Here is a 21,871-nt window from a genome sequence, read left to right on the forward strand (position 1 = left end):
AAGTATTTTGACCATACAGTTGAGAGATTTCAAATCAAGAAATTTTTATAATTAATTTTTAAAACTCATTATAGGATTAATAAGGAATATTTTACTCAATTTGATACAGATCACGGGGTCAATAAAGGCATTCTCCAAGGTTCCGCACTCTGGAGAGTAAAACTTGTCCATCTGTTTGTTCTCAAACTTCTCATGCTGCAACATGAGTTAGTTATTATGCAACTCCAAGTTGATATATGTATTCACAACTCCAAATTTAAAGTGAAAACAGTTTAACTTGAAAAAGAGGCTTGGAACCTGTAATAAAAGGTACTGCATTTTAAATTCACGGAGCATTTGAATTGACTGACAAATCAGATACTAGAAATGCAATTACTTGGGGAATTGATATATAGAAAATCTGGGAAGTCAAAAGTTCCAAGGCCACAGTTGGCTCGGGTGGTTAGGCGATAATAGTGTGTATTGTGTATGGTAAGAGAAACTCGTAGTCACCAACAACACGGTATATTTCCCAACTGCTTCTTGGGATTAGTAGCAGCAACCAGCAAGCTCAAACTAAGTTTGTGAAAAATCTCATCTTTAGTACCAAATGTCTGATCAATCCTATTACCCACAAAATTACTGTGATTTTAGGAAGGAATAGAAAACCACAGTAGATCATAGAATGCTTATAATATTGTTGTTGGAATATTAATATAAGATCCTGAGAAGAGTCTTCTTCTAACACCTTGAGTGCCTTCCTCTAACACCTTTAGATTTTAGAACGACTCGTTACTTAACAATTGTCATGCAGCCAACATACTCTTAACAACATACTCTGCACAAGCTAAGAAAGACAACCAAGAGCGAGGCCTTTAAAAGGAAGAACTCTTCAGGTACTGTTCAAATATGTAATTCATTACCTCTGTTTGTCCGTCCAATTGCAAGAGGTGAGTTAGCTTGGTTTAAGTTTAATATTAGATATCTTTGTTCACCCTCAGGTGATCCACAAGACCTCACAACCATGATAACACCTTTTCTGCTGATGTTAAAAATAAATCGAATTTTAACCAAATTTAAACTTTTGAGTAGAACTGACCATATCACAATTCCAAAAAATTGATTTGCTTTCACCTTACACCTAGGTCATTTTGCCCCTGTTGGATTAACTTGACTTGTGATATTTTAGATCGCAGTTTACTAAATTTTGTGCTACTTTGTCCTTGTTGGATTACATTTCTCAGATGTTAAAAAATTCATAAATCACATAATCAAGTCCCAATAAAGATGTCATCGGCAATCAAAATCATGATGCTGGAACCGAACACACAATAAATCAAAAACTTAAGAATCTTGTAAAATGAGAGGAAGAAATTTAATCAACACTATCAGAAATGTGGTGGTGGGGGAGGAGGGGGCGGAGGATCTTGATCATAGTATGGCACGACAGTGTAAATAGTCTGAATTATTGTGAGAGCGAATAGTAAGAACGCTGCAAAAACAGACAGTATAGCCCATGGACTCCTAAAGTAAGTATGTATAAGATTTGCGCGCCATTCGTTCCAAGGTTTCCTGCAGTAATGGTGAACACTCTTGTGCACGATGTCTAAACTACTATCTGGATCAAGGGTTATATCCTTAGAAAGTGAGTTGAATAGTTTGGCCACAGCTTTATCACTTCCAATGGCATTTTGAATAATACCTTGCAAGTGCAAAAGATTAACATCCTTTGCATTGTCAATAATGTTGTCCATAAAGAAAACATATGCTGTCACCTCGTTTCCTGCGCCAACATGGAATCTTTCGAAAGCAATGAGGTTGAGAAACATTGCTTCTGTTGTGTCATCCACCACGATGCGTGGGAGTCTTAGAACCCCACTGTGGAATGAGATGTCTTTGAGGCTAGTTGTTTTACTTGTTTTAAATCTGATTCCTGCTTCGTGAAGCTCCATTGCAGAACGTATAATCTCTTCGTTAAAGTTATAAGGCCTGGGACGACGAAATTTATGAGGGTAGTGATCAAAAAGTAGGCTCTTCCTGTACACATCCAGTAAATGCAGGCACCCCCCAAGGTTGGGGACTGGTATGTCTGGAGAGTAAAACTTGACCATATGGTAGTTCAGAAACTCCTCATGCTGCCAAATTATTACAGAGTCAAATATGGATTCACCAGTTAGAATAATCACAATTCATATTCTAAGCTCAATAAAATTCAGAAGAGTCTATCACACTTGCAATAAAGTATTGTATTTGCAACATATCATATCATATTAATTGGCTGAGAAGTTTGATTTCAAATTTGCAACAAATTTTATGGACCTTAGAAAATTTGTGACATTCATAATGACCAACTATTATTACAAATAAATAATTTATTTTACCATAGGTCTGTCATTTTGAATAGCCAGCAGGTTTTGAAGCAGCAGCATGGGCAACTGATTTTCTAGCATAAGCATGTCGCGCTTGATGTATGGCATGATATATAGCTTTCCGTGATTGCTGAAAATCGGATCATTAGGAGCATAATCGGCAATAAAGCTATCATCGTCATCGTACAAATTAGCAGAGCTGGTGGCATTCCAGGTGTGATGTTGATAAAAACCATCAGTACTGGCTGACATGCGCAGAATTTCAAGCATAAAACAGCCATCAAGAATCATTAACTTCAAAAATGAGTCACTGTCTTCTTGTATGTCAAGGAAATCATAAGATTTCTGTAAATCCTGCACCAAAGGGGCTAAAGACTCGATGAAGTGTTCCACAGGCTTATTTGATCTTTTCAGAAATATGAGGAAAGCGCGGTGCTTGTGCGACTCCATTGGCTGTAAATGTGGTTGACCATGATGAAAAGGCCCGAAGGAGACCACCTGAGGCTTGTATGCACGCCTGTTTAGCTCTGTGATGGAGAATGGTAGTCGATATATGGACCGTTTCTTCCACTGCTGCTCGATCTCTTGCATCGAACTATGTTTCATTTGATCAATTTCATCATTTACTTTTACCACCCAATCATCGTGCACTAACTTTTCCATTGATCTATCTTTAGGTTGATCACCAATCGTCTTCTTAAATAAATTTGTATCTACGTTAATAGAATCAAAAGAGTGGGTTACATCTTCGAATTCCTGCCCCCAAATCGAAATCTGCTAATAATTATTTAAAGTTTTCTTGTGTCAAACAACTTGAACTTGGTATAATACAAGCTTTGCAAACCAAGTAAAGAACTACCTGGTAGACTGTGACTTGTGACTTGGGCATGGTACATATTCCTCTGGCTTCAAAGGTACAGATCTGACCTCCAAACTTAGTTAGTTTCACCATATCTTTAAAAAACTTCTCTAATTACATGTTGAGGATATTGGTTTTTATAAAAACTTCTATTAGTTTCACCATAATAGAAGAATGTCTTGGTTTTTATATTGCATGACATTCTTCAAATGAAATTTTCCCATGCTTTGTTGGAGCAAGTTCAATGACGGTGATAAAACAGATGCTATATCTATTACTATATAATAGTCTTGAATAAACTCATTCCAATGAAATGCTAAACATGGATGCAAAATAGCAAAATGTCTATGTGTGGCGCTCAATATGGAATGAAGTATACGTATTGTTATAATTGCCACATAAGCATGCAAGCGGGAAAATTGTGGGAAACAAGTAATTAGAGTAACCGTGACAAATATAATTGTACTTTTAAAGATTAGGTAGTTGAAATATAACTTTACTTGGATATGTTTGATGCTATTTTTAAAAAAATTATACATGGAGCACAAGTTCTATTTTAACATCAAAAAACAATTTTTGATTTCAAAAGTTAAAATGTATTCTAACAACACCACTGGACCTCTTAGATCTTTGGACCTCTTAGATCTTTATAGGTAAGCCATTACCTAAATGCCTCACTGTAACACCCCCTTCTTAAAAGAAAAGGGAGATATTACTTAAAATCCAAAAACCTGCAAACAGAGCACTAATATATTTCTAACAATAATTTAACAGTCTAAAATGATATTAAATCTCCAAAATGTCTAAACCAATAATATAAATGCTGAAATCTCTAATAAGAAATTAAGTCTAAATAATGATAGAAGTCTGAAATCCTAAAAACGAAATAAAGGGTAGCTCTCCATCACACAGTCCCAGATCCCCCTAAGCACCTGCCAGAAAAAGAATACGGCATGAGCCAAACGCTTAGTACGGATTTGGAATACAATTTATAAAATAAGAGATCAGAAATAAATAATCAGCAATTTATAATAAAACAACAATTTTAAAAATAAGTAAGGCTGAAGCAACGAGGGGTTAGGATATTTCATACCGAGATCATAACAGATACAAATACACACATCATAGGGTACCTAATGCGTGCAACATAATGGATAACGTGTACGACATATAAAACGTCACCATAAATCAAATCACAAATCAAACTCTGGGTGCACCCACGTATCCTGAATAAATATCAAATGCGCAAAAGCTCCTCCCAAGAGCTAACAGAAGGATACGCCGTGACCAATCACACTGTCACGGAAGTGTCATGTCACTGGTGCCGCAATGACATGGCTGTAGTACCCCTACAGCTGGTTAACTCGGTATACCCTAAATCACACTAAGGGTTCAAATGAAAAATAATATTTCTCATAGAATTTAAAAATCACCTGAGACAAATAATTCAGATTTCCAAAGTAGAGGGTGTCATAAATAATTTTGAAAATCGCATAAACAGATATTTATAATTTTTTTTTCAAATCAAATTTTACAATAATTTTCGGAAGTCAAAATATCCAAACAATTTTAACAGAGCGAATAAAATATGAAATTCAACAAAGCAGAGATATTAAATTTCTAAGAAGAGGAGTGCTGAATAAAAAGGGGACATAATCCGTACCTCGAATATAACAACTCTAATACTAGCGAAATTCGTAAATAATCCGCTACACTCCCGACCCGCGACCTAATTATGAAACATTAATTAATATACATTATTTATGTATCTTACCGATTGAATGTTATCATTTTTTATTTATTTACTCTACCCTCACCATGCACATATATACTTTTTTTTTGACGAACAATAAGGATTTTATTAAACCGAATAATCCCTTCTCAAAACATTTTTGACCTCAATAGGAACAGACATCCTATCGAATACTCGATCTGGGAAAGAAAAAGACAGACGCGCTAACTCGTGCGCTGCCATATTAGCAGATCGTTTAATGAAAAACAGCGACACTGTGTTAAAAGAAGCCAGCATGTTACGACAGCTTTGGATAACATCCCCAAAAGGAGATCTCATAGGAACCTTGCTTCTAACTGCCTGAACAGCTGTAAGGCAATCTGATTCGACAACAATCTTACTCCAACCTCTGTCCTGTATCCAACTGAGTGCTTCCTTGATTGCTATAGCTTCCGCCATATAAGGAGAGTCGAGACCTGTACTGCACTTCGTTCTTGCTTGAACGAGCTCACCTCTGTCATTCCTCACTACGAAGCCAACCCCATAAGCATTATGTTCAGGGAAGATTGCTGCATCCACCGAAATCTTCATATGGTCCATCTGTGGCGCTACCCAGAGCTCTGAGCCATCCCCCTCAACTGAGTGAGAAAAATGAGGCTGAACTACCTTCTTCTGGGCCAAAATCCATTGCAGAAGACCCTGCTTGGCGTTTGCTAATACAACATTCACCCGAGTGTATTTTCTGTTCCAAATGAGATCGTTCCTCGCTTTCCAAAGGGACCAACATACAGAAACGACTTCTGCTCTTTTCTCATTGTTGCAGTCCTCGAAAACCTTTTCCCACCACTGGAAAAACCTGGTGCATCCGTCATACTGCATCCGAGGTAAAACTCGACTCCAACACTGACGTGCAAATTCGCAGTGACACAGAATATGGTCCACTGTTTCATCCCCCAATCTACAGACCTGGCACAATGAGTTTACATCTACATTCTTCTGTCGTAGCATCATCATCGTGGGTAAACAGTTTGAGAGAGATCTCCACATGAAATTTAGCATTTCTGGTGGGGATTTAATCCTCCAAGTCTTCCTCCAAGTAGAAGTCAGGTTTACAGAGTTCCACATGTCTTTTTGCTCCTGGAGAAGCCTGTAAGCACTGCGGACAGTATAATGCCCTGAGACCTCTTTTCCCCAGTAAACAACATCTTCGTTATTAGATGCGACTAACTGAATCTGCTTAATACATTGTTGGTCTCTAACATTAAACATATCTCTTAATATCTCCTCATCCCATCCTCTGGAGTCCATTGCCATTAGCGCGCTAACTTTGTAATTCTCCAGGCCCTGCACATTTGACGTGATGAAGGGGTTTCCATCATCTAACAACCACGGTTGCCCCACTATGTTCACTGAATTTCCAGAGCCTATTTTCCATCTCATTCCAGCAGAGATCACATGTTTAGCTTCCCATATACTACGCCAAATAAAGCTCGGATTATTTCCAATTCTTGCTTCCAGAAAGTTACACTCCGCGAAGTACCGTGCCTTATAAATTCTGCTCACCAGACTATTGGGATTAGTAATAAACCGCCATCCCTGCTTACCAAGCATAGCAATGTTGAAGTCTCTAAAATCTCTAAATCCCATCCCTCCACACGCTTTGTGACGGCTTAAACGTTGATAGCTCATCCAGTGAATACTCCTGCTATCATTATTCTTCGAGTTCCACCAAAACCTTGAGATGCTTCTTTCAAAATCCTTTGTAATATCTGACGGGAGTAAAAAAACACTCATTGCATAGGTTGGCAAGGCTTGGATTACTGATTTTACTAGGACTTCTTTGCCTCCCTTAGAAATAATTTTCCCATCCCAGATTGAAGCTTTTCTTCTCACTTGATCTTTCAAGAAACCCAGAGTTGCCGATTTGCTACGTTTCATCATGTTTGGCAAACCCAAATAAGAGCAGTTCTCATCTGCTTCCCCCATTTGAATGATGTCACATATCTGATTTTTCTTTTCCAGCCCCGTATTTGTGCTAAAGAAGACTGAGGATTTTAATTTATTAACTTTCTGGCCTGAAGCCAACTCAAACTTTCTGAGAATCTCCATCATAGTATGGGCCTCAGACTCACCAGCCTTGCAATATAAATACGAGTCGTCTGCGAATAACATGTGAGTAATACTTGGAGCCTGCTTACAAACTTTCACACCCTGAATTAACTTCCGCCTTTCATACTGGTGGAGCATTGCTGATAGCCCTTCTGCACATAGAATAAACAAGTATGGAGATAGGGGATCACCTTGACGTAGCCCACGACTTGGCGAAATAGGTCCAATTTCTCTACGAGAATGAACTATGCTGTAAGAGACTGTTTTGACACACTGCATAATTAAGTGAACCCACCAACTGTCGAAACCCATCTTAGAAAGAACGACATTGAGGTAGCTCCATTCAATTCGATCGTAAGCCTTGCTCATGTCCAGCTTTAACGCCATATAAGAATCTCTCCCCCGACGTTTCCTCTTTAGCATGTGCATCACTTCATAAGCAATCATCACGTTATCAGATATTAGGCGACCCGACAGGAAAGCACTCTGATTCTCTGAAATTACCTTGTCCAGCACCCCTTTAAGACGGTTTGCAATCACCTTCGTCACTATTTTCACTAAAACATTACATAGTGAAATAGGCCTTAGGTAACCAACCACTATCGGACATTTTTTCTTTGGGATTAGGACAATATTAGTATTATTCAGCTCCTCCATAAGCCTGCCACTGCTAAAAAAATTCTGAACTAGTTTTACCACGTCATCCCCAACGATATGCCAATATTTCTGATAAAAACCAGGAGTCATTCCATCAGGGCCTGGTGCCTTGTCTGGGTTCATTTGGAAGAGCGCACACTTGACCTCCTCTACTGTTATCGCATGTAAAAGAGAATAGTTCTGAGTACTCGTAATTGTGCTGGGGATGAAGTTCACCACCTCCTGCCAATCAACCTCTGTGGCTGTGAACAATGTAGAGAAATGGTTTGATATTAGCTCTGCAAGACCACTCTCCCATTCCAGCCATTGACCATCCTCGTTCTTAAGTTTGTCGATTTGATTATTTCTCCTCCTGTTCGACGCAAAAGAGTGGAAATACTTGCTGTTTTGATCTCCTGCCTGCAACCACATTTGTTTCGATCTCTGGCGCCAAAAAATCTCCCTTTGGCTAAAGATTTTTGTTAACTCTGTTTTGGCTGCTTTGAACTTTTCCTTAGAGTTATCATCCCGGCCCCCTCTATACTGCTTCAAAATAGCCTTGCACTCCCTGATTCTTCCACTAAAGTTCCCTGTAATTTCCTTCCCCCAAAGAGATAAGCTTTGACTATAGGATTTGATTTTTTGCAAAATATCTGTTTCATCAATACTTTGCCAACCTTCCCGGACAATAACTTCACATAAAGGCTCTGTCATCCATGCGTTCTCAAATTTGAAGCGATACTGAATATGTGCAATTGGGGTCACCTGTGGAATAAGCAATATGGGACTGTGATCGCTAGTAGTGCCTTCAAGATTGTAAAGTAGTGCCTTAATTATATACAAATATATTCAAACATGACCAACCAAACTTTGAACCCCCTGATTTTCTAACTTAACCTCGTATAACATGTAAATAGATTATGTTTGTGACCAAGATAGCAAAGTACAAACTATATTTATATTATTAAATTATAACATTGACTTTAAAATTACCTAGCCCTTACACTTAATTTAAGTCGAACAAATAATTTTCATATACATACACTAAAGTCACATTACCATTTAATTAATTACGAATAATAAGAAAATTGTATGTTTTAATTAACAACTTCAGAACATAATTATCACCTAGCATGAGTTAATAATAACATAGGGGAAATATTCTAATTAGTATATTCCTAAATTTTATTTCAAGCTCTACATGCCAACTAATAATATATATAATCAAATATATATGAGTACACCTGTGTACTTTCAAAAACAGAACATATAGGTTCTTAACAAACAAACTTTTATAATTAAAATTCATACACCAAAAGATAAATTAATGTTATAGATCAACGTGTACTAGAGTCCTTATGTTGAAACATATGTGGTGCAAATATAATATTAATAATCAATCCTTGACTCATGCAATGACACCCAGACCCGACAAATTGATGATGCCCTCCTTAATCATAATATGCTAATAATAGTACTGTGTTGCATATAATTTAACTAAGATGAATATGAAATCAATTAACTAAAGTAGTAAACGCAGAGGACAAGTACCTTTTTATTTACGGCTATTAACACACTCCCCCTCGTCTCCTAGTCTATTGCCCCGTAGCGGTTTCAGCTATTCTCTGCTTCACAATTGTGGTTAGGATTAACCTAATGCGGGTATATATATAGGCATAGGCTACCTACTTCTTTTAGAATTCCTGAATTCCTACTTTTTTTTTCCTAATTAATAATATAATTATTATTTTAGTTGAAGTAATATAATGGAATTCAATTATTATTATTATTAAAAATCATGGATATTACATATATACCCCCTTAAAAAGGATTCCGTCCCCGGAATCAAACGAACTAAATACGTACCTGAATCGAATAAATGTGGATATTTCTCACGAATAGACTCTTCTAATTCCCAAGTAGCCTCTCTCTCCGAATGATTCTTCCACAAAACTTTCACAAACGGAATGGTGTTCTTCCTCAAAACTCGCTCCTCTCGAGCTAAGATAGCCTCAGCTTCTTCCTCACAAGAAAGATCCTCTCTAATCTTATGTAATGGATACTGAACTATGTGTAACGGATGATATTTATAGCCCCTCAAAATAGATACATGAAACACATTATGCACATTAGATAGTTGTGGCGGCAACTCAACTCTATAAGATACTTCCCCAACTTTCTCCATAACATCAAAAGAGCCAACATATCTCGGACTAAGCTTTCCCTTCATACCAAAATGCTTCACACCCTTACAAGGCGACACCTTTAAGAACACATGATCACCTGGATCAAATCCCCCAAACTTCCTATGTTGATCCGCGTAACTCTTTTGACGAGATCGAGCTTCCTTCAAACTTTCTTTAACTTTCTCTACCTTCTCATTAGTGATTCTAACCAACTCTGGCCCTTCAATTACTCTCTCACCAACCTCATCCCAACAAGATGGTGCCCTACATCTCCTACCATACAAAGCTTCAAATGGTGGCATACCAATACTCGCGTGCCAACTGTTATTATACGCAAACTCAACAAGATACAAATACTTATCCCAGTCACCTGTCCACTCCAAAGCACATGCCCTCAACATATCCTCAAACGTCTGGATCATCCTTTCTGACTGTCCATCGGTCTGCGGATGAAAAGCTATACTAAAATTAAGCCTTGTACCTCAAGCTTGTTGGAAACCTTTCCAAAACCGCAATGTAAATCTCGTATCCCTATCAGAAACTATCGACACAGGCACACCATGAAGTCTAACAATATCTCGTTGAAAAATCTCTGCCAACTCGTGAACAGGAGTAGTCTCTCTAATAGGCAAGAAGTGAGCGGACTTAGTGAGTCTATCAACCATCACCCATATGACATCGTTCTTTTTGAAAGTCCTCGGCAAATGAGTCACAAAATCCATAGTAATGTTTTCCCACTTCCAAACTGGAATATCTAGCTGCTGCAACAATCCACTAGGCCTCTGATGGTCTATCTTCACTTGTTGACATGTAAGACATTTTCCCACAAATTCTGCTATATCTCCCTACATTCCACTCCACCAGAAGTGCTTCTTCAAATCTCCATACATCTTGGTGGAACCTGGATGAATAGAAAATGAAGAACTATGAGCCTCCTTCAAAATTTCCTCACGAATCGTCGGGTCTGCGGGCACGCACAATTTACTACCTAACCATATCACACCCTCATCATCGACATGAAATTGTGTTTGCTTTCCACCTGCCACCTCGGATCTAATAGCTTCCAAACCTGTATCACTCTTCTGAGCTTCCTTAACCCTTGAAACAAGATTCAGTTCAACTTTCAAATTTGCAATGCTACCACTTGATCCTCTAACATACAACTCAACACCCAAGCGCTCCAAATCTGAAATAAGGTGCGGCTGAGTAATGAGAGATGCAACACTCCCCAAGTTCTTCCTACTAAGAGCGTCTGCCACTACATTCGCCTTCCCCGGATGGTACTGAATATTTGCATCATAATCCTTAAGAAGTTCAAGCCACCTCCATTACCTCATTTTAAGCTCCTTCTGAGTAAAGATGTATTTGAGACTCTTGTGATCAGTAAAGATGTCACAAGTCTCTCCATAAAGATAGTGTCTCCAGATCTTCAAAGCAAATACGACAGCCGCTAACTCCAAGTCATGGGTAGGATAGTTTACCTCATAAGGTTTAAGTTGCCTAGAGGCGTAAGAAATCACTTTCCCATGCTGCATAAGAACACACCCCAATCCTCTCTTGGAAGCATCACTATAAACCTGAAAACCTCCACTTCCTGATGGCAACACAAGTATTGGAGCTGACACCAACCTCTTCTTTAACTCTTGAAAGCTCTTCTCACGATCATCGTTCCACTCGAACTTAGTTCCCTTCCTCATTAGCTGAGTCAATGGCAAAACTATGGAAGAGAAACCTTCCACAAAATGCCTGTAGTAACCTGCCAAACCCAAGAAACTCCTCACCTCCGTCACATTGCTAGGTCTGGGCCAATTAGTAATAGCCTCGACTTTCGCAGGATCCAACTCAATGCCCCTACCAGACAGAATATGCCCCAAGAATGCCACTTCCTCCAAACAGAATTCACACTTGGAAAATTTCGCAAACAACTTCTTCTCCCTCAAAATTTCAAGTACAGTACGTAAATGTTCCTCATGCTCCTCTCTGCTCCTAGAGTATATCAAGATATCATCGATGAAGACCACCACAAATTTATCCAGATAATCATGAAAGACCCGATTCATCAAATCCATAAATACCGCTGACGCATTTGTCAACCCAAAGGACATCACGAGAAACTCATAATGACCATAACGAGTGCGAAATGCAGTCTTCAGAATGTCTTCCTCCCTAACTCGTAACTGATGGTAACCAGATCTCAAATCTATCTTCGAAAAATACTTCGCCCCTTGCAACTGATCAAACAAGTCATCAATGCGTGGCAAAGGATACCTGTTTCTGACATTCACCTTATTCAACTCCTTGTAGTCAATGCACAACCTCATGGAACCATCCTTCTTCTTCACAAACAGCACAAGAGCGCCCCAAGGAGACACACTTGGCCTAATAAATCCCCTATCCAACAACTCTTGTAGTTGCTCCTTCAATTCTTGTAACTCAAGTGGTGCCATACGGTAAGGCGCCTTAGAAATAGGCTCGGCACCTGGAACAAGTTCAATAGTAAACTCCACCTCTCTATGTGGTGGCAAACCTGGTAGCTCATCGGGGAACACATCTTCATACTCTCTCACAACTGGATAATCCTCGATGCGAGGTTCATCCTTCGATGTATCCTTCACGAAAGCAAGGTAGCCATCACAGCCCTTAGACAATAATTTACTCGCCTTTAGAGCAGAAATTAACTTAACATCCCCCTTCGGCTGAGACCCTTGGTATACAAATTCTGGTTTATCTGCATCCCCAAAGATCACCCTTTTTCCTTGAAAATCAATTGTGGCACGATGTTCACTCAACCAATTCATGCCCAAAATAATGTCAAAGTCATGCATCCCCATGGGAAGCAAGTTAACCTTACAACTTCTATCTCTAACAGCTATCGGACACTCTCGATACACATCAGAAATAACAAGAGAATTCCCCATCGGGGTAGAAATAGACATATGAGGATATAATAATGAAGGTGCAACGCCTAGATGACGAACAAGCGATAAAGACACAACAGAATGGGTCGAACCAGTATCAAATAACACATAAGCATCACGTCTACCAATAAGAAGTGTTCCTGAAATGGTACCTGAATTAGCTGCTGCTTGATTTGCAGTCAATGCAAACACTCTGGCTGTAGGATTCTGCTGACTTCCACAGCCACTACTACCGCCAGCTCCCCCTCCATCAGGGTTGTGTGACACTGTGCAATCCTTTGCCCTATGGGACATGCTACCACACAAGAAACAAGCCCCAGTCTGTCTGTAACAAGCTCTACCTGGATGATGTCCACCACATGTAGCACAAGGAGCCACTGGAATCATATTGGGGTTTCCCCCATATACTGAGTAACGGCTCTGCCCCTGCTGACGATTCTGCCACTGCCTAGGCTGCGTCTGTCATTGAAACTGCTGATTCTGATTCTGACCAACATACTGATTCCGGCCGTGGAATGACTGACCACCCCTATTCTGATTCTGTCCGCGCCACTGTCCCTGCTGACCATTCTGACCTCCATACCACTGTCTACCCTGTGCAAAACCCTGATCATCCCTAGTCCTCTTACTACCACTGTTAGACCTGAAAGTCCTAAAATCTATGCGCTCCTTCTCAACATCCTTTGCTGCATCAGCCGCCTCTGCCACATTATCAAATTTAAAAGAAATTATGGAACCCCTCAGATGAGACTTCAACCTCCATTTAAATTTATCAGCCTGCTGCGTAGCAGTCCCTGCAACTGTCCCAGCAAATCCAGCCAACCTTATAAACCTCGCCATATAATCAGTAATACTCTCATCCTGGTGCTGCATAATAAAATGAAACTCCCTCAAATAAGCCTCTCTATCAGCATTAGAGAAGTACTGCTCATAGAATACTTCCTTGAATCCCTGCCATTCCAAAGCCTCTGTATACTGCTCCCCTCTAGTAGCTTTCACTCCTCTCCACCATCTCTGAGCATCACCCTCCAACTTATACACAACTAACCTGACCTTCTGAATCTCATCACAACCCAGTGCATCAAAAATCTTTTCGAGATTAACAATCCAATTCTCAGCATCAATAGGAGTCGGTGCTGCACTAAAAGAGTCTGGTTTCTGCTTCACAAACCTCTCCAACCATACAAACGGCTCCAGCTGATGGCCCTGACCATTCTGATTCTGATTCCCATTGCCATTCTGATTTCCTTGTCCATTCTGATTTCCTTGTCCATTCTGATTTTCCTCGCCATTCTGATTTCCTTGGTTTGCCAAAGCCTGCTGTACAGCCTGGGCTACTGCTTGCCCTATCATCTCAGTAAGCTGAGTGGGGTCAATATGAAAAGGATCACGTCTAGGAGGCATCTACAATATAAGATAGCGAACGAATGAAGAGTACGAGAATAAATATGATGAAGCAGTTACAAACAGATTTCAAATGATAAAGCAAAATGAAACGAAATTAAATAGAATACCCATCCTATCGTCTACCCAAACTCACAGGTCAACCTAAGTAGGTTTTCTACAAGAAAGAACCTGGCTCTGATGCCATCTCTGTAACACCCCCTTCTTAAAATAGAAGGGAGATATTACTTAAAATCCAAAAACCTGCAAACAGAGCACTAATATATTTCTAACAATAATTTAACGGTCTAAAATGATATTAAATCTCCAAAATGTCTAAACCAATAATATAAATGCTGAAATTTCTAATAAGAAATTAAGTCTAAATAATGATAGAAGTCTGAAATCCTAAAAACGAAATAAAGGGTAGCTCTCCATCACACAGTCCCAGATCCCCCTAAGCACCTGCCAGAAAAAGAATACGGTATGAGTCAAACGCCCAGTACGGATTTGGAATATAATTTATAAAACAAGAGATCAGAAATAAATAATCAGCAATTTATAATAAAACAACAATTTTAAAAATAAGTAAGGCTGAAGCAACGAGGGGTTAGGATATTTCATACCGAGATCATAACAGATACAAATACACACATCATAGGGTACCTAATGCGTGCAACATAATGGATAACGTGTATGGCATATAAAACGTCACCATAAATCAAATCACAAATCAAACTCTGGGTGCACCCACGTATCCTGAACAAATATCAAATACGCAAAAGCTCCTCCCAAGAGCTAACAGAAGGATACGCCGTGACCAATCACACTGTCACGGAAGTGTCATGTCACTGGTGTCGCAATGACATGGCTGTAGTACCCCTACAGCTGGTTAACTCGGTATACCCTAAATCACACTAAGGGTTCAAATGAAAAATAATATTTCTCATAGAATTTAAAAATCACCTGAGACAAATAATTCAGATTTCCAAAGTAGAGGGTGTCATAAATAATTTTGAAAATCGCATAAACAGATATTTATAATTTTTTTTTCAAATCAAATTTTACAATAATTTTCGGAAGTCAAAATATCCAAACAATTTTAACAGAGCGAATAAAATATGAAATTCAACAAAGCAGAGATATTAAATTTCTAAGAAGAGGAGTGCTAAATAAAAAGGGGATATAATCCGTACCTCGAATATAACAACTCTAATACTAGCGAAATTCGTAAATAATCCGCTACACTCCCGACTCGCGACCTAATTATGAAACATTAATTAATATACATTATTTATGTATCTTACCGATTGAATGTTATCATTTTTTATTTATTTACTCTACCCTCACCATGCACATATATACTTAATTATATACTAATATATTCAAACATGACCAACCAAACTTTGAACCCCCTGATTTTCTAACTTAACCTCGTATAACATGTAAATAGATTATGTTTGTGACCAAGATAGCAAAGTACCAACAATATTTATATTATTAAATTATAACATTGACTTTAAAATTACCTAGCCCTTGCACTTAATTTAAGTCGAACAAATAATTTTCATATACATACACTAAAGTCACATTACCATTTAATTAATTACGAATAATAAGAAAATTGTATGTTTTAATTAACAACTTCAGAACATAATTATCACCTAGCATGAGTTAATAATAACATAGGGGAAATATTCTAATTAGTATATTCCTAAATTTTATTTCAAGCTCTACATGCCAACTAATAATATATATAATCAAATATACATGAGTACACTTGTGTACTTTCAAAAACAGAACATATAGGTTCTTAACAAACAAACTTTTATAATTAAAATTCATACACCAAAAGATAAATTAATGTTATAGATCAACGTGTACTAGAGTCCTTATGTTGAAACATATGTGGTGCAAATATAATATTAATAATCAATCCTTGACTCATGCAATGACACCCAGACCCGACAAATTGATGATGCCCTCCTTAATCATAATATGCTAATAATAGTACTGTGTTGCATATAATTTAACTAAGATGAATATGAAATCAATTAACTAAAGTAGTAAACGCAGAGGACAAGTACCTTTTTATTTACGGCTATTAACACACTCCCCCTCCTCTCCTAATCTATTGCTCCGTAGCGGTTTCAGCTATTCTCTGTTTCACAATTGTGGTTAGGGTTAACCTAATGCGGGTATATATATAAGCATAGGCTACCTACTTCTTTTAGAATTCCTGAATTCCTACTTATTTTTTTTTCCTAATTAATAATATAATTATTATTTTAGTTGAAGTAATATAATGGAATTCAATTATTATTATTATTAAAAATCATGGATATTACACTCACTTCCATAGAAATGCGACATACAGCAAGTACTTTTCACCAATAGAATATGAACAGATTTTAGACTGCAGAAGTAGGGTGCATTGAATACAGCAAGTACTTGGACCGGAAAGAAGTATGTGCATCCAGTTCTTGTACTAGATATTTGTATTGATTTAATGAGTTTAGAATAAACAACAACACATATAACCATGGTTTAGAAGTTCAGCAGATTCCCATAAGTCAGATTTTGCAATAAAAGGTTAGAGTTGGCCTCATGTTCTGGGGAGCAAACTTGGTTCTCAGAGTCAAGATGAATTTCATGCTGTTCATATCAATTTAGTTTCATAGAACTACGGCCCTATATGTTAGAGATTATGGATTCATTCACAAGATATAGAGAATAAGAAATATTAAATTAAGTTTGTTTTGCCATTTCCTTGTGTATTAATTAGCTCCCGTTCAAGCCTTTATTTTAAAGATCCTTGATATTGAGTTTGAAATATGTAAGTTTTACACAGGCGAAAGCTTGTATTACAGAATTTATTTGGTGGAAATAGGCCAGATAAGCTGATCAGTGGAATATGTATACATATCACTCAACTAGTGAAAGCTTCTTATTTGTATAAGGACCCCGGAGCTCAGACTGCATCAGGACCGCCCATGATGAGGAGCTACTCTTAACATTTACAAGTTGGAGATTTTAATGAAGAAACATGACTGTTAAATGCAGTAAAATTTCGCTCCTTACAGTAATGAGAGATTACAACTTTGACCTTTGCTTATTTTTTGTGCCAGTAAATAATATACTATTTGCCGTGCTAACTCTCTCTTTTCTGGTGATTATCATCTGACCTTTCTTCCTTGTATAAACTTTTAAGTTCATTTACGTGCAAATAAAAATAATTTATAATAACTATATATATAATTATTTCCGTCATATTAGTTCATACTAAAAACTTAATATAATTACGAATTTCTGTGTTCCTTACTTTTGTTTGAATTTTTCTATGCAATGATTTCTTTTTACATTGATCATAAATATTTTTTGTATTTGAAAACTATCAAAATTACAATATAAATATAAAAATATAATTTTTAAATTAGATAACTCCTTGCTCATTATAATATAAAAAAATATTATTTATAATTTATGCTCATTTGTAAGGATTATGTTATTATTTTTTAAATGTATTTGTTAGGATAATATGATCTAAGATGAATCAGTTAAACTGAGATATAGCGTACGTATAAAATTTTATATGAAAATCGAATAATCTAATATAAATTTAGAATAAGTAATTTTTAATAAATCACATTTTATAAAAATAAATATATTAATATTTATTTAATACATTATAGCCATATTTTCAAAATATTTAACCTACTCAAATAAATACTATCAAAGTGGATTTTATATTAAGTGTCATTATGTCAATATTTGAGGACATGACTTTACCCATGAGATAGTCAAATAGCATTTATTAAATTAAGAAGACATTTAAGAGCTAGGAGGGTGTCAAAGTAATTTCACATTACTGTATTAAGTAAATTATTACTGCATTTAGCATCACCCTGAAGAAATTGACAGACTAGTGTTCATTTTTATGATCATAACTGTAACTGAGTAAATAATAGAAAGTGAAAAGTAGCCAACTCGATCAACTGGTAACTAGAGAGAATGGAGATGGACATGGGGGCTTAGCAACATCAACAACACCTCCAAGCATTAGGATAACCTGTTTCATGGTTGGTCTTAAACATGGATCCTCTTGAATACACCAAATCCCAACCATCACAAACCTCTCTACCTTCTCCCACTCATCTAACATATCCTCCCTATTTTCTACTATTTTCTCCAACTCCCCTGCCTCGAAAAAATCCCAAACCCAATATGTTAAAATGCCTACTTCATTCTCTGAATCCATAACGCTTCTTGGACAACTTATGATCTCCAGCAGTAGAACACCAAAGCTGTATACATCTACTTTTACAGTGACGGGTGTGTTTCTGAACCATTCAGGTGCAACCTAACCTTTTGTGCCCCTGATTCCAGTATTTGTTCTACTCTGGTTCATCATCAAGAGTTTTGCCAACCCAAAATCAGAAATTCGAGCATGTAATATTCGTCCAAAAGAATATTCCGTGGCTTTATGTCGCAGTGGATTATCTGTTTGCTGCATTCGTCATGGAGATATGCAAGTCCCTTTGCGATTCCCAAGGCTACCTTCTTCCTTTCCGTCCAACTACGCTTCATATCTCCAAAAAAAAAACTAGCTAAAGTTCCGTTGACCAGATACTCATAAATGAGTAGACGATTTTCTCCATCATCACAATATCCAAGCAAGCGCACTAAATTCTTCTGATGAGTGTGAGCAATCACATTAACTTCAGTTTTGAATTCCTTGTCACCATCTTGAAACACCCTATCTAATCTTTTCACTGCAACTAATATATTTGAAGACGACATTTGAACGACCCCTTTGTAAACGACCCCTTCCTAGTTCTTCTTTAAATCCATTTGTGGCTTGTTCGAGCTCTTTATATGTGAAACTACGCATATTTCCTATGACACTATTATCACCTGATTGAACCTCTTTAGTCTTCTTTCTGTATAAGCAAAAGTACCCGAACAAAGTAGCAGCAACTAATATAAGATTTATAGAAACTGAACTGCCTAATAGAACTGAACCAGTAGTGGTTAACGTACCTTGATCCTTCTTACGATTATTTGGACAACCTTGAGGAAGATCAACTTTTCGATATTTTATAAAAGCCGTTCCAATAACACCTGGTTCAGATATATTATATCTCCCATTTGACAAAGGTAGTTTCTTTTTCCAACAACTATCACCTCTGAAAACTGCGACTGCACAGAGACAATCGTTTAGGCAATACTTTCTACACTCTACTTCAGAAACAGGCTTTAGTTGCTCATAATCAGAGCTTGGCCAGTCAGTATCAGCAAGCTCCCAAAAATCATATAACTCTTCTTTAGAACTTGGCCCCTCATCAACACAGCTCTCAATGAAATTTGGCTTGCAGCAACCATGCTTTTCAGTTGGATCAATTAAGGAATAACTCTTTGGGCATTCACAGGTCGGCCTTCCAGAATCTCCAAGTCTGCACACACTGTTAAATCCACAAGCCCCGCTACCTTGATTTCCTCGAAGGTTAATACAAATATTCTCCGGCTCAGACCAGACAGCCGTCCAATTTGGGTTTCCGGTAAATACCTTAGGGTGAGAATATAGAACAAAAACTCCATCAAACTCCAGAGTAGCTCTATAATAGGACCGTGAGCCTGCAGCTACATTTGTATTGAGATCAGATATCCCACCATTTCTTCCCATAATATACATATGTCCTGTCTGATTGAACCTCACCTGAACACCAGAATTATTGGCGTTTGAACGATAATAAGTCCCACTGGTGTAGTACGCGTGATATGCATAATCTGAAGGTATATCTCTTGTATTGAGATCAGATATCCCACCATTTCTTCGCACAACATACATATGCCCTGTCTGATTGAACCTCACCTGAACACCAGAACTATTGGCGTTTGAAGGATCATAAGTCCCACTGATGTAGTACGCGTCATATGCATAATCTGAAGGTATATCTCTTGTATTGAGCACAAGATTTCCATCTTGAAGCAACCGTAGCTGAAACCTTCCTCTGGAAAAAATTGAGTCAGTACGCTTTGAATAAAGCACACCACCATTATCCATAACCCGTGTAGGCAAAAGGGTATCACTTGGATTGCTGAAACTATCCCACACCTTTGTTGAATCACTACCAAGAATCATAAAATTTCCTGTATCATTAAGAACAGCAGTAGAAGCTGTACCAGAAAATGAGACGGACGACCATAAGTCCTTGCCTCGAGAATCACTGAGGACTAATCCGCGATCAGCAGTGAGCTGCACTTTCGATCCAGCAGGTACAGTAGTTCCATCATTCACAAACCAGACCATGGTCTTGTCAGGAATTTTGTCATACCAGATAGACAGCAAAAACTGATCATTTTCTTCAACTTTCCGAAACCCGAATGCAAAATCACCAGAAGGCGAATACAATGAGGTGGCGTCGTCTGCAGCTGTGAGAGACCAGCCTACCGATAAGGTGCCATCGCCTTGAGCAACTGCTGAAAACGGTAAAACAAATAAAAACATGCAAAGTCTATATGGAAAGAAATAACCCATTGTTGAGAGGATTTAGAAGCTGCAATGTTGTATATGCTTGTAACCTACTAAAATGTAAGATATATAGATTTAAATTCCACGTCAATTCATAAGTCAACCTATGAGCTGTCTAATAATCTCTGCCTCAAATTGGGTAATGACCAAGCTCTTGATTATGAAGTTTTGAACCAGTCTTCAATTAAACTCCAAAAACGGAAATCTAAAAAATTAAACATTATGTTCTGTGTAGTTAGTGATTCTATTAAGTAGTACTAGTAACTACTGAAGTCTTCAAAAACACGGGACAAAAGTCTAGGTTGTAGTGATGTCACTTTCATGGAGCCAGTGAAAAACACGGCAATAAATTCTAACCATGATGAGTACATTTCTGAGAAATTGTTCAATAATCAATATACATAAATCTTCCTATCACAGACGGCAACTAGTTTTTTTGAGGCCATAAAATATAATGAACTATTTTTTTTTGAAACAAAAATATAATGAAATATTGGTTAGTTAAATGTTAGGAATATGCTTTATACCCTAAATTTGATATAAAAATTTTCACAAAATTGCATGCTTAAGTATTGACCCCAAACATTCATATAAATAACCAGTTAAAAGTAGTAAATTGCATAACAGCGAGTAAATTGTTATTATTATTTTTTTTTGTAATTTTATGGCCCAAATTTGAAATCTAACACTTTAGTGACTGTTAGGACGAAAACACGCGCTAAAATTCATGCAAGTATACGTGTTGACAAGTAGAATAAGATGTAAATCAGATTCGTACACACAGACGCTCTTTTGGTTAACTTAAAATTAAGCACTTATGCAACAATGACATGGCTATCGCTCAATGCTAAGACAATAACAAATTGTGTTGATTATACTAATTAAACTAGAAAACATTAACTAAGAGAATAAGAGTGATTGAATTAACTATATGAGACAAACATGAGATTCTAACTTCATAAAATATTTCATTCAAAGTCATTATTCTTAATCTTAGCATGCAATGGTGATGACAACTAATCAGATAACACGAAACTAGTAAACGCCAACTTTCATTGTACGAATACCCTACTACCAGACATCCACAAAAAAGATAGAAGCTGAATATACACCAAATATGTTGAGACCCCATATGTCTATAGAATTTGACAACATAAAGGTTTAGTGC

The 21,871-nt window shown here is 37.4% G+C and overlaps 2 protein-coding genes and 1 pseudogene across 2 annotated transcripts; all 3 read right to left on the reverse strand.

Moving 5' to 3' along the window:
* Positions 1-1,311: 1,311 nt before the first annotated feature.
* On the reverse strand, positions 1,312-3,152 carry LOC141684692 (UPF0481 protein At3g47200-like). The gene is made up of 2 exons (XM_074489773.1): positions 2,361-3,152; positions 1,312-2,114 (listed from the first exon to the last, which is right to left on the reverse strand). Exons 1-2 carry the CDS (start codon positions 3,009-3,011, stop codon positions 1,368-1,370), a joined length of 1,398 nt encoding a protein of 465 aa, XP_074345874.1. The 5' UTR covers positions 3,012-3,152; the 3' UTR covers positions 1,312-1,367.
* Positions 3,153-5,068: 1,916 nt separating this feature from the next.
* On the reverse strand, positions 5,069-10,592 carry LOC141685724 (uncharacterized). Its single transcript, XM_074490812.1, has 2 exons — positions 10,370-10,592; positions 5,069-8,490 (listed from the first exon to the last, which is right to left on the reverse strand). Exons 1-2 carry the CDS (start codon positions 10,590-10,592, stop codon positions 5,069-5,071), a joined length of 3,645 nt encoding a protein of 1,214 aa, XP_074346913.1.
* Positions 10,593-17,993: 7,401 nt separating this feature from the next.
* LOC141683002 (G-type lectin S-receptor-like serine/threonine-protein kinase LECRK3) lies at positions 17,994-20,766 on the reverse strand (annotated as a pseudogene).
* Between the last annotated feature and the right edge of the window lie 1,105 nt (positions 20,767-21,871).

The sequence above is a fragment of the Apium graveolens genome, chromosome 9, assembly GCF_009905375.1.
Source record: "Apium graveolens cultivar Ventura chromosome 9, ASM990537v1, whole genome shotgun sequence".
NCBI lineage: Eukaryota > Viridiplantae > Streptophyta > Magnoliopsida > Apiales > Apiaceae > Apium > Apium graveolens.

Excerpts from the sequence above, each read along its gene's own strand:
- LOC141685724 (XM_074490812.1), bottom strand. The coding sequence starts at position 10,592 with ATGGATTTTGTGACTCATTTGCCGAGGACTTTCAAAAAGAACGATGTC. Across the intron at positions 8,491-10,369 it reads TACATTGCGGTTTTGGAAAG|GCACTACTAGCGATCACAGT; the intron begins GTTTCCAACAAG and ends ACAATCTTGAAG.
- LOC141684692 (XM_074489773.1), bottom strand. The coding sequence starts at position 3,011 with ATGGAAAAGTTAGTGCACGATGATTGGGTGGTAAAAGTAAATGATGAA. Across the intron at positions 2,115-2,360 it reads TTCAAAATGACAGACCTATG|CATGAGGAGTTTCTGAACTA; the intron begins GTAAAATAAATT and ends ATAATTTGGCAG.